Source organism: Cajanus cajan, chromosome 4 (assembly GCF_000230855.2).
Source record: "Cajanus cajan strain Asha chromosome 4, NIPB_CcT2T_4, whole genome shotgun sequence".
Classification (NCBI taxonomy): Eukaryota; Viridiplantae; Streptophyta; class Magnoliopsida; order Fabales; family Fabaceae; genus Cajanus; species Cajanus cajan.
Window position 1 is genome coordinate 29,615,415 of NC_138520.1, and position 13,871 is coordinate 29,629,285.

At 37.8% G+C, this 13,871-nt stretch overlaps 1 protein-coding gene across 1 annotated transcript; it reads left to right on the forward strand.

Moving 5' to 3' along the window:
• Positions 1-6,643: 6,643 nt before the first annotated feature.
• LOC145957050 (ATP-citrate synthase alpha chain protein 2-like) lies at positions 6,644-8,110 on the forward strand. The gene is made up of 4 exons (XM_083073276.1): positions 6,644-7,135; positions 7,288-7,369; positions 7,620-7,715; positions 7,809-8,110. Exons 1-4 carry the CDS (start codon positions 7,044-7,046, stop codon positions 7,959-7,961), a joined length of 423 nt encoding a protein of 140 aa, XP_082929402.1. The 5' UTR covers positions 6,644-7,043; the 3' UTR covers positions 7,962-8,110.
• The last annotated feature ends 5,761 nt before the right edge of the window (positions 8,111-13,871 follow it).

The following is a 13,871-nucleotide window of genomic DNA, read 5'->3' on the forward strand; positions in this document are numbered from 1 at the left end:
CTAAAGAGCTCAAATCACTTAAACTATGGAAAAAGCAAGAGTCCATTCAAAGAGAGAAGGAAAGAATTGAAAGAGAAGGACAACTTGCTTATTTAGAGGAAGAATTGAGAATTTTAAGGCAAGAGGAAGAAAAATTAAAAGAAGATATGAAGAAACATAGGAAAAAGAGTAGGAGCTCACATTCCCAATACACATCCCCTAATGAAAGCATGAATCAAGGGGATCACTACCAACATACTCCTAGAAGGACACCCAAGCCTAGGGAAGTCAAAGTTGACCTCCCACAATTTTTTGGAAAAGATGATGTGGAGGCATATATAGATTGGGAAATGAAGGTTGAGCAACTCTTTGCTTGCCACAAGGTAAGTGAAGAGAGAAAAGTCTCTTTGGCTGCCCTTAGCTTCCAAGGGCATGCCATGTATTGGTGGACAGCCCTAGAAAGAGAGAGACGCCTCCACAATGATCCTCCAATTCAATATTGGAATGATCTCAAAAGTGCAATGAGAAGGAGGCACATTCCCACCTACTATGGGAGGGAGCTTATGAATAAGCTCCAAAGGCTCCAACAAAGAGATATGTCTGTAGAACAGTACAGGCAACAAATGGAGCTTTTAATGATGAGGGCTTGTATTAGGGAAGAGGAAGCTACTACTGTAGCTAGATTCTTAAGTGGTCTTAATTTAGAAATAAGAGACCAAGTGGAGCTACTACCCTACAGGGACCTAAATGACTTGGTCCAACTTTGTGTAAGGGTAGAACAACAAAGAATGAGGAAATCTTACAAAAATAGCTCCAACTCTTCATCTCTAAAGAAAGATTCCAAGAAGGAGGGAAAAACTTTTGAAAAGAAGAAAACTTTTGAATGCTCCAAGAATCTAGCCACAGAAAAAGAAAAAGGAAAAGGAAAGGACACTACACACACTAGTTCTAGGACTAGTGACATTAAGTGCTTTAAATGTTTAGGGAGAGGCCACATTGCCTCCCAATGCCCCACAAAGAAGGTCATGATCATGAGGGGGCATGACATTTATAGCAGCAAAGATGAGGCTACTACTTCCTCTAGTAATAGTGAGGAAGAAGCAAGTGATCAAGAGGAAGGTGTAGAGTCTACTTTTCCTTATGAAGGGGAGCTCTTAATGATTAAGAGACTCCTCAACAACCAACCTAGTGATACTCTATCACAAAGAGAGAACATTTTTCATACTAGATGCAAAGTTTCAAACAATGCATGTTCTCTCATTGTTGATAGTGGTTCATGGTGCAACTGTTGTAGCACTAGGCTGGTTGAGAAGTTGGGCTTAACTACTAGTCCCCATCCTAAGCCTTATCAACTCCATTGGATTAATGAGGATGGTGACTTAGCAGTTGACCAACAAGTAAAGGTCAAGCTTTCTATTGGGAATTATGAAGATGAAGTGCTATGTGATGTAGTACCAATGGAAGCTTGTCATATCTTATTAGGAAGGCCATGGCAATTTGATAAGAAAACCATGCATAATGGCCTTACTAACGAGATTACCTTTACTCATAGGGAAAAGAAATTTGTGCTTCATCCTCTTTCTCCTCAACAGGTGGCTGAGGATCAAGCACAAATGAAACTAAAAAGAGATAGTGAGAAAAGGTTTAAAAAAAAAGAAGAAAAGAGTGAAAAAAAAAATCTATGAAACATAAGGATAGAGAGGAATCTAGGGAAAAAGGAGTTCCCTCCCTACAGGTTGTTGCTCAAGAAAATAATTCTTCAAAAAAAAACCTCTTGATTCAACAACCCTCTTATATCCTTCTCTGTAAAGGAACTCTTTCTTGCACTGCCACATCTAGTGGACATGAGACTTTACCTAAGGGGGTAAAAGCACTTTTAAAAGAATTTGATGATCTATTTCCTCCCGAGGGTCCAATGGGCCTTCCTCCTTCTAGAGGAATAGAACATCAAATTGATTTGGTGCCTGGGGCTAGCCTACCTAATAGGCTTGCCTATAGGACCAACCCCCAAGAAACTAAAGAAATTGAGTCTCAGGTCCAAGAGTTGTTGGAGAAGGGCTGGGTTCGAAAGAGCTTAAGTCCTTGTGCTGTTCCAGTGTTGTTGGTTCCAAAGAAAGATGGCAAGTGGAGAATGTGTTGTGATAGTAGAGCCATCAACAACATCACTGTGAAGTATAGACACCCCATTCCTAGGCTTGATGACATGTTAGATGAGCTTCATGGAGCCATCATATTTTCTAAAGTTGATCTTAAAAGCGGATACAATCAAATTAGAATCAAAGAAGGAGATGAATGGAAAACCACTTTCAAGACCAAGTTTGGATTATGAGTGGTTAGTGATGCCCTTTGGGCTCACCAATGCTCCTAGTACATTCATGCGTCTCATGAATCATGTCCTTAGGGATTGTATAGGTAGATTTGTTGTAGTTTATTTTGATGACATCCTCATATATAGTAGGAGCCTAAGTGATCACATAGGACACTTAAGGCAAGTTTTTGATATTCTTAGGAAAAATCAACTTTTTGGAAATTTAGAAAAATGTACTTTTTGTGTAGATAGTGTTGTTTTCCTAGGGTTTATAATTAGTAAAAAAGGGGTTCATGTGGACCCCGAGAAAATCAAGGCCATCCAAGAATGGCCCACTCCTAAAAGTGTTGGAGATATTAGGAGCTTCCATGGTTTGGCAAGCTTCTATAGGAGGTTTGTTCCTAATTTCTCCACACTAGCCTCCCCATTGAATGATCTAGTCAAGAAGAATGTGGAATTTATATGGGGAGAGAAACAAGAAAATGCCTTCATAACCTTGAAGCATAAGCTTACCCATGCACCACTTCTAGCTCTACCAAATTTTTCAAAAACTTTTGAGTTAGAATGTGATGCCTCTGGAGTTGGCATAGGGGCGGTTTTGTTACAGGGTGGGCACCCTATTGCATATTTCAGTGAAAAACTCAAAGGTGCCTCCCTTAACTATCCTACCTATGACAAAGAGCTCTATGCTTTGGTTAGGGCCCTCCAAACTTGGGAACATTACCTTATTCCCAAAGAGTTTGTCATTCATAGTGACCATGAGTCACTTAAATATTTGAGGGGCCAAGGCAAGCTAAACAAAAGGCATGCTAAGTGGGTAGAGTTCTTAGAACAATTCCCATATGTGATTAAATACAAGAAAGGGAAAAATAATGTTGTGGCTGATGCCCTTTCTAGGAGACACACTTTGTTAGTCTCCCTTGGATCTCAAATCTTGGGATTTAATCACATTAAGGAATTGTATACTAATGATCTCGAATTCAAAGAAAATTATACCCAATTCTTAACAAAGCCTCAAGGAGGTTTCTATATTTCTGAGGGGTACTTGTATAAAGAGGGAAGAATTTGTATACCCCAAGGATCTATAAGAAAATTCCTTGTTCAAAAAAGTCATGAGGGTGGTCTCATGGGGCATTTTGGAGTTGAAAAGACTCTAAGTTTTCTAAAAGAAAAATTCTTTTGGCCCCATATGAGAAGGGATGTTGAGAGGTTTTGCTCTAGATGTATAGCTTGTTTACAAGCAAAGTCTAAAGTAATGCCTCATGGCATCTATACACGCTTGCCTGTTGCTAACTCTCCATGAGTTGATATCAGTATGGATTTTATTTTGGGCTTGCCCAAGACCCAGAGAGGCATGGATTCTATTTTTGTGGTAGTAGACAGATTTAGTAAAATGGCCCACTTTATACCCTGCCACAAAATAAATGATGCAAGCAACATAGCAAGACTCTTCTTCAAGGAAGTGGTTAGACTTCATGGTCTACCCAAAACTATTGTTTCAGATAGGGATACTAAGTTCCTTAGCCATTTCTGGAAAACTCTTTGGAGCAGGCTAGGAACTAAATTGCTTTTCTCTACTACTTGTCACCCACAAACTGATGGGCAAACAGAAGTAGTTAATAGATCCCTATCTACAATGTTAAGGGCAGTCCTTAAGGGTAATCATAAGTCTTGGGATGAGTACTTGCCCCACATTGAATTTGCTTATAACAGGGTAGTCCATAAGACTACCAAAATCTTACCTTTTGAGGTTATATATGGTTTTAACCCTCTTACTCCTTTAGACCTAATACCCCTACCAGATTCTTCTCATTATTTTCATAAAGAAGGGGTATCTAGGGCTGAATTTGTTAAAAAATTGCATGAGAAGGTTAAAACTCAGATACAACAACAAAATGAGAGAACTGCTTTAGATAGAAGCAAGGGAAAGAAAGCCCTCATTTTTTAGGAAGGGGATTGGGTTTGGCTTCACTTGAGAAAGGAAAGGTTTCCTTCTCAAAGAAAGTCAAAACTCAACCCAAGAAGAGATGGTCCCTTCCAAGTCCTCCAAAGAATTAATGATAATGCTTACAGGTTAGATCTTCCCAGTGATTATGGAGTTAGTAACACTTTTAATATAAGTGATCTTATTCCCTTTGCAGGTTATGATGAGGAAGAAGAGCCTACAGATTTGAGGACAAATCCTTCTCAAGAAGGAGGGGATGATAGACCATGGGCCAAGGGCCCAGTGACCAGAGCTATGGCTAGGAGGATACAGGAAGAGCTGGATATTGAGAAGACTAATGGGCTTGTCAGGCCCAAGGTAATCTTCACTTGGAATGCTCTATCATGAAGAGAAGGCCTTAGTTCTATTTGTTTATATTGTACAGTTTATGCATAGTATTTTGTATAGGTTATTTTGCCTTTGTATTTGTGAGGCACTTTACTTGTTTTTTTCCTAGTGATTGTATATTGTTTTTAAGGTAGGCTACTTGGAGAGTTTAGCTCCATTTAACCTCCCTAGTTGATACTTTCATTTTGTATTTTTTCAGTAGGGAAAAGGGGGTGACATTTAGCAATGCTTGAGGGTGTGCTTAGAAATTGGGCCTGAGTTGGGCCTAGGCAAAATTTTACATATTGGACTCATTTTGCTCCTAATTTTTCATATATTTGATTTAGCTAGGTTTCATCATCAAATGATGAACCTAACTAAACCAAATCAAAGATTTTCAAATTAATTCAAGGAGCATTTTGAACCATGGGCCGCCTAGCTTGTTCCTTCTCCTTGGCTGAATTTCTCAAGCATTCCTTCTTGAGTTTGAAGCTTGTCTTGCAAGCTTCTAAACTCAAGCAAGGTTAGCTTACCTTACCATGGTTCCTAAGTGAACCATGGTCAAGGTTAGCTTCTCCTAGAAGCTAGCTAAACCGTGGGAGTTTAAGATAACCCTACCATGGTTTCTAGTGAACCATGGTTAAGGTTAGCTTCTCCTACAAGCTACCTTACCCTATATATTTGATTTTCCTACACTTGTACTCACTTTTGTCAAATATCACTACTACAAAAATACTATTTAACATCGCCATATTTACATCGGTTCTAGTAGAACCAATGTAAATCATAAACGCGGTGGTAAACTTGTAAATAAATGGAAAATACAAATATATTTACATCGGTTTTTATTATGACCAATACGGAGAGTTATTCTACATCGGTTTTGTTTATGACCGATGTAGAAATGGGACCTAATTTTCTCGCGCAGTGCACACTCCCCTTTCACTCATCAGGGACGTAAACCTAGCCGCCTCCTCCCACTCCCAATTCCAATCCCACTCCCAATCCATCTCCTCCATCCACCAAACCCTAAACCTCATGCTGTCCTCCGGCCTCGTCCCCGACGCCGCCATCCTAAACCCTAAACCCTAAACGTAATTATGTGAATCCGATTGGACGGTCTCGCTCCGCTGGAGAACGGAGGCTTGGAGGTGGAAGACGTGAGGAAGGTGCTGCGAGCAGCGCAAATCGAAGCGATGAAATCGAAGCTGTGGAGGATTCCGCAGAGTTGCATAACGTATTCGGAGTTGGTTCGTTTGTGCAGTGAGAACTGTTCCGATGAGGATCAAGCGATGAATGTTGCGAAGATGTTCGACGATTCAGCTTCTGTGATTATAATAGGAGACGTCGTGTTCCTCAGACCTGAACAGTTTAATTTCCTTTCCTCTTTTTTTATTTTTTTATTTTCAGTTTTAAATTTTAATTAAAATTATTATTATTCTATTGTTGTGTTGGGTTACTGTGTTTTAATGCGTGAGATGATACAGAGAGGGTGACGGTGGAGAATAAGATGTTAAGATCCCAGATAGGTTTCTCCGTAGTATCGAAATTTTTTGAGACAATGCCATATTGATTGAACGAAGGCACGGGATACATTGACATTTCATTGATATATTCATGTCACGCTTTTTAGTCATCTCAAGGTTTTTGTGATGGGAAAATCTTGAAATGTAGTTGGAGAAATCGGCTACACTTTTCAAGCCAAAGCTGATTGTTGCTGGAGCACCTGAATTTCTCAAGGTAGAAATTGAGGAATTTCTCAAGGTGATTTTTGCTCTATTTCAAGGTATATTACAAAACTTGCATTTCCTAACATTAGATATTCTTGTGAAGACAACTTCATTGGTGGTAGCATTTGAATTTAAACATTATTTGTTTGTGACAGGATTTGGATTTTTAGGGAGAACCGGTAAAAATCCTTAGTTCTAAACAGGAGCCCCAATGAAGGAATAGAGCTCGGTGCAAAGAACCCGTATTGCGTAGCAGAGAATTAGTTAGAAGAGAGAGAATAATTTTTCAAAAGTGAATCATGTTCTTTCATTCCACTTGGTTGCACATCTAATAATATGCACGGGTATTACACCCTGCCCATACAATCTAGAATCTTCTACCCAGCCACATCAGCTTGTAAAATAGAGAAAAATCGCACAGTAAAAATATAAAAGCCCATAACAGTAAAAAGTAAAAACACCAAGGTATATGAAAAGAGAAAACTCATGACATGTGATTATTGTTAACAATAGATAATTAATGTAACATTGTTCCTGTGTTTTTCCTCGTGTTAGATCTGGATTTCACTTTCTTGGAGATGAATCCTTTCACTTTTGTCAATGGAAAATTAGATATTCTTGTGAAGACAACTTCATTGGTGGTAGCATTTGAATTTAAACATTATTTGTTCCTGTGTTTTTCCTCGTGTTAGATCTGGATTTCACTTTCTTGGAGATGAATCCTTTCACTTTGGTCAATGGAAAACCATATCCTCTGGACATGAGAGGCGAGATAGATGACACTACTGCTTTCAAGAACTTCAAGAAGTAAGTTTCTTCCCTCTAAAGAATATGAACTGTTATTTAAAATTTTAAAGATGAATATCATATCTCTAGACTCTAACTCATCATGTATAAATGAATAATGTATCATAGTAAACAAAAGAAATTTAAACCATGCATGTTATTATTATTTGCAGATGGGGAAACATTGAATTTCCAATGCCATTTGGAAGAGTTATGAGTACCACAGAGTCTTTCATTCATGGATTAGATGAAAAGGTGCACAGATATAATTTTCTCCTGCATTTACAGTCAGACTCACTTTATTTATTACTTTGTCCATAAGCTGCATATCTTAATCCATTTTGCTCCTAACCAGTACTGTTAACTTTTAACACATGGTCTGCAGATCTTCAGGGTCAATTGAACTCCTTGTACTAACCTCTTATCAGTACTGTTAATCGTAACCATGGTGCTATGAATTCTTTTTCTTAAAAGCTTATGATGTTTGTTTATTTTGTGTTCCCAGACAAGTGCATCTTTAAAATTCACGGTGTTAAACCCAAATGGCCGAATTTGGACAATGGTAGCTGGGGGAGGTGCTAGTGTCATCTATGCTGATACGGTGTGTTTCTATTACTTTAAAAATTAAATTCCTTGCTAAACTCTATCATCTTGTACAATTAAGCCATAGACTTATACTAATTTATTAAAACAGGTAGGAGATCTTGGTTATGCTCCTGAGCTTGGAAATTATGCAGACTATAGTGGTGCACCCAAGGAAGATGAAGTATTGCAGTATGCTAGAGTTGTGATTGATGTAATTAGTTCTTATCTCAAACATTATTGTTGGCATGTTTATTATGGATAAAATATTATTGCTTTAAGTGATCAGCCATTCCTTGTTTCGGTTGTGTGAAAATAGCTTATCAAATGCATGCTACTTTGAAACATGATATAGTGATACTTATATCTATGATAATCTCCTTGTAGTGTACAACTTCAGACCCTGATTTTAATATTACTATTTTTTATTTAATTATCCTTTTAGTTTACGTATTTTCATAAATTTTGTCTTTTAATTTTTATGATTAAAATCATTCCATTTAATCTTTACGCATACCATTTTCGTCCATGTGATGTAATTGCATAAAGCTTTACTTTATAGTCTTATAGAATAAATGATAAGAACTAAAAAAAAATGATATAAATAGAAATTAAAATGAAACGTGTTTTTTATTCTTTATATTAAGGTCATTACTGTAGCCTTGTTTTAGCTGCCTAAATCAGGAGTCAAAGGCCAATTGCCAACTTTGATCTCAATAAATATATTACTGGAAGAAGAAAATAAGCATAATTTTTTTTTTAAAATACAATCTACATCGGTTCTTAAGAAAACCAATGTAGATTTAAGCATAAATCTACATCGGTTTTTCAGAACCGATGTAAAAATGTATACATTTTTTACATCGCTTTATTCTACATCGGTTTTAGAACCGATGTAGATGACTTTATAGAACCGATGTAAAATGTGCATCTTGTAGTAGTGTATGAGAAATAAAATCTGAATTTTCTCTCTCAAACAAGAGTCACCAAAACCGTGAGCACCTACACTCTAAGGTTTCTAGCAAAGTTCTTCAACTTTGCCTTGGTTCAACAATCTTCCTTCACAAGTTTTAGGAAGTGGTCGAACCTCCTCTTCAAGGCTTCTCCTCCATGGAAGCTTCTTTCATGGAGATTCAAGTTTCACCAAGGGATTAACCTCAAGAACATTCGGTCCAAGCATGGAGGAGTTGAAGTTCATCAATCTTCTTCAACTTAGCTCCATCAAGAGGTGTCTCCATGATACCTTCCACAAAAGGATGGCGGCAGAAGGTCGCCTGATTGCCCGGGCTATGGGCAGGAGCGTTGCTGACGTCATGTGCCGACCTGTTCGTCGGTACGTGAGAACGATGTGTGGCAGGTCTGGGAGTTGGTACCCTAGTCGCGGCTGGCGGTTGAGAAACCGAATGCCCATCCTCCTCATGTAGGTGACTCGGTTGAGGGGGTTGATCAGAGGGACGCCGAGGGAGTTGAGCGTGGATACGCTCATTCTCGGCGCGCAACGCCGCTAATTCAGCCTCGTTAGCGGTACGCATCGCGGCTAGGTCAGTTTCGTGCTTGGCACGCATGCTTTGCAGATCGGCAGTGTGTTGCTGCCGCATCTGCTCGATCAGTCTTCTCAATGCTGCTTCGTTGTCCATGCTAGTTGTGTGATCTAAGTCGTCTGTTGCGCGTCTGCTATGGCTTCTGGTGAAACCCATACGAATGGCCGATAAGAGCTGTCTCGATCGGCCCCACGGTGGGCGCCAAATGTTCTTACCGGGGATTTGAGGTAGAGTTGATCCGCTGGGTAAGGTCGGTGAGCCTCCTTCGCTGGTACGCTTGATATTCCAAGATGGGGGTGGTACCTGCAAAAGAGACTCCGATGCTAAAGTTAGGGTTTGTATGAGTATGAGTCTCGTATAAATAATGCACGTACCTTGGTGTGAATTAGGGTTTTGTTGGGCCTTGGGCCTGAGATCAGTTATGATCTGATTAAATAGCGGATCTCGTCTAGGCCGAGATCTTCCCAGCGCATGTCCGAGGTCATCCTGCACTGTGATGCCAAGCTCGAGCTCGACATAGCGGTACAGATAGTACACTTATAATATATATATATATATATATATATATATATATATATATATATATATCATCATATAAATTCAGATACCCAAAAATTCAACTATTAAGTGTTATCTTTGAATTAAATATCTCTGTTAGATTATCTCTATAAAACAACAGTTGATATATATATTTTTTTTAAATAGTAAACCTTCTTTAAATTTTGAGATATTTTATAGATGTCATATCCAACATCATTGTGTACATATATAGTTTTCTCACTATTTATAAAAAAAAATTCAATTTTTATGTGTTATCTTTGAATTAAATATCTCTTCTAGATTATCTCTATAAAACAATGGTTGATATATATATATATATATATATATATATATATATATATATATATATATAGGGAGCATATCAAGTGAGAGAGAATTTATTATGAGAGATGAGAGGTTAAAATATAACCCTTAGATTAATTTTCTCTCACTTGATTAATCCAAGGGTTATATTTTAACCCTCTTATCTCTCATAATAAATTTACTCTCACTTGATATGTTCCCTATATATATATATATATATATATATATTTAAATAGTAAACCTTCTTTAAATTGTGAGATAATATAAGTCATATCCAACATCATTATGTACATATATAGTTTTCTCACTATTTATAAAAAGAAATAAAAATATCATTTTTATAACTATTTATTACTACTGGTAAAAACAAAGTTTCCACCATAAATTTATAACATAATATCAAATTAATTTATAGTATTATAGGAAAATTCTAAGGGGTTCTTAATACATTTTCACGCATCATATATTTTGCTCAACATTTATCTCACATAAAAACTAATTTTAAACCAATAAAAACTTAACTCAACAAATTTATGAAATTTCAATAAATAATTAGAATCAAATACTTTTGGGGTTTGTAAATTCTTAAAAAAGTTTCAAGACATCATCAATGATATGTAGAAGGTTTCTATTACTCTAGTTTCCACATTATCTTATTTAATCAATTTAATTGAATAAAAACAAAACCAAGGCAAATTTTGGAAAATAGATAAATACACTCATTAAAAATACTAAACATGCTAAAACAATTCAAAAAATCTTTTGTTTGATTCCAAAGGTATGATTACACATGAATATCATCTCACTTCACCAAGATGAAGCCAAAAAAATTCAACAAAATTAAATTTCAGTAACAATATAATGAGAATAACTTCTCAACCACTCAAGACGAGCAAGAGATAAAAGAAAACTCTTCAATACCCCTAAGAACAAATATCAAAGTTCTCCAAATGCTAAGTAAGTTCTATCTTGAAGCCTACAAGCTCCTCATCAACATACTTGAACCATAACAAGAAAGAAGGTCTCCAAGTTTTCTACATTTTAGAGATAAAGGAGGGAGTTTTAGATAAAAGGAGGAGAAACTAAAAGAAAAAGTCTTCTCTCTCTATCTTGGACGATTGCACAAACAGGAGGGGGAGGCTTCATTATCCATTTATACCTAAGGTAAAACACACACATTCACACTTAACTAGGTTTCTTAATTAAAATTAGATTAGTCTAGTTTTAGGCACTATATCTAATGTTACTTAGCCTTAAAATTATTTTTTAATGAGTTGAATCTCTAATTAGTTCAATCATGTACTTTTTTTTTTGGAAAAAGATAGATATGCTAAGGCATCACTATGTGGAAAAGAGATCCTAACTAGGTTAGCACCTCAATCCACACCAATCATATGCAACATATCAAAATGGACTGAAAAATAAAAGAAAATAAAAGTACAAGTGGGGGGACCAAACCAAAATCCACCTAAAAAATACAAAGAAAAGCAAAGTTATGTTACCAATGCCAATCAATTGGCATAGTCCAAAACCATATCAATCAAGCTATACACAATCAACTTGAACCCCCAAAATCACCAAAACTATTTAAGAGTATTTAGCAAATTTGGAATGTCTATTTCTCAACATGTAGGCGTAGGCTGACTCCACACGAGGCTTGCGCCTAGGAATATTGTGAGAAGGCTTAACTGTATTGACCGGGGCTAAGCTAACTCTTGAGTCAGCCTCTGGATCATGTTCTGCACCACAACTTTGGTTGTCCTCAAGGGATGGCATGCCTTTGAGAGACAGATCTGCTAAATCACAAATCACAATTGCTAAATGACCTACTACACCAGCACCACCAATAACAGTTGCAGCAGCTACTGTATTCCCCGCGTCTGTCCCTGCCAGATCATTCAAACCTGGTTGAGCTTGGGCAGATATACGTCCCTTTGTGGGATCAGAATCAACTACTGCACCAACTTTACGTACCACACCTGACTTAGATACTGCATCCACATTATAAACCTCAGCTGCTGATTAAGCTGCTGCACCATCAGCAATGATCAGATGCAATAGCTGCTGCATTCTCCGAATCTGTCCCAAGCAGCATAGTTGAGCTTGGCAGGATTGGAACCAAATCAACAGCTGTATCACCTAGATTGTTGCCATGTCCGACTGGATTGAGGCCAGCACTAGCTTTACAAAGTTGCTCAAAGTTGATTATCTTAATTACTGGCTCATCTACCTTTTCCATCAAGGCACTGTCCAGCTGCACCACAACACCAACTACAAAGATTGAAACAGAACAGTGGTTGAGACAGATGCATTAGCCACGCCACCAGCCAACTGATTATTTGTAGCTGCCTTTTCCAGCTCCAACTGCGTCTTTATTCCATCATCAACATCACAAGGCTGATCCAGTTGCAATTCTGATCTAGTGACCGAGACATGATTTGGCTTAGCCAAGCCACCGACCAGCTGAGCATTCGGTGCAATTGGATCAGCTGGATCACCTACATGTTGACCAGCTTCAAACATACCTAAATTGTGCTCTGTAGCTACTGTACCAGATGGTTTTCGTGATCCATGATTCATCTTTTTCTCATTTTGTGACTTTTCTCCAGCCTCTTCTGCATGGTTATGGTTATCCACGTTGCATGCAGAATTTACGTGGCCAATACAATGATAATTGGAACAAAACATAGGAAGCCTATCAAATTCAAAAGTAATGAAGAATGCATAACCTTCCCGTTCCACCAGCAGCTGAGTCAGAATCTTGTTCGCAAGATCAAATTTAATCAAGACCCGAGCAAAGTGTCCAATGTCCGTTGCAAGGTTGCTTTGTCCAAGGTGATTGGCGTTCCCACTATAGAAGCAATTGCAAGAATGATTCTTGAGCTCAAATATTCTTGAGGCAGCTCCAAGATTTGCAACCAGACCTGAGCAAGAGAGTTCCTATGACTCTTTGGATTAAAATCTGGCTTCCAAAGAGAAAGCCTTAGCAATCCCGGATCCAAGTTCCATGATCCAGCCACAAGAACCGTTCCAAGATCATTGCAGCTCTGAAATTCTATTTCAAAATAGTCGCTGTCGAGAGGGATGATGTTCCTTTCTGCTACGTGGCACCACAAAAATGAAAGTTTAGTTTTCAAATCTGTTACCTTGAGTGGCTTTTGTGCTTTGGCCAAAAGGACTTTCTCGTGAAGATGCTTTGAGCACCTTGCTAGACCATCTTGGTATGCATCTGCAGGGATCTTGATGGTAGGTGAGTCCCCCTTCCAACAAGGCCGAGGAAGAGAGGAGAAGCTTAGAGCCACTAAAGAAGAGGTGACCACATTAGCGAAAGATGGTTTCAAAGGAGGCTTGGAAGGCCTCAAAGGTGACGGAATTCCAAGGCAAGGCCAAGGACATGAGAACATGTCCACCATGCCTAAGCATGGATGTACAAGAAACCTCATTCAAGCTTGGAGAGTTATTGGAGAATTCTTGGAGGTAGAGAGCAAGTGAATTTTGTACAAGTAGATACCTTTTTTTTAGCAGACATAAGTCCTTCTTTGGGAGCTACAGATCATGTATTTAATTAACCCACTTGGAGTGTTAATTAAGTCCATAACATTAATCATGTCTTAAATACTCTTAATCTATTTTTAAGCTCACTTAAAAACATTCTTAATATTTACTAGTATGCCATTAATAGTTGACTAAATTTCTTTCTTTGACTTTTATTAACTTTCTAATCTAATTTTGACTTTGTTTCTAGATTATTAAATAAATCAAATTACAGA

Excerpts from the sequence above, each read along its gene's own strand:
- LOC145957050 (XM_083073276.1), top strand. The coding sequence starts at position 7,044 with ATGAATCCTTTCACTTTGGTCAATGGAAAACCATATCCTCTGGACATG. Across the intron at positions 7,136-7,287 it reads GCTTTCAAGAACTTCAAGAA|ATGGGGAAACATTGAATTTC; the intron begins GTAAGTTTCTTC and ends TATTATTTGCAG. Across the intron at positions 7,370-7,619 it reads TTCATGGATTAGATGAAAAG|ACAAGTGCATCTTTAAAATT; the intron begins GTGCACAGATAT and ends TTGTGTTCCCAG.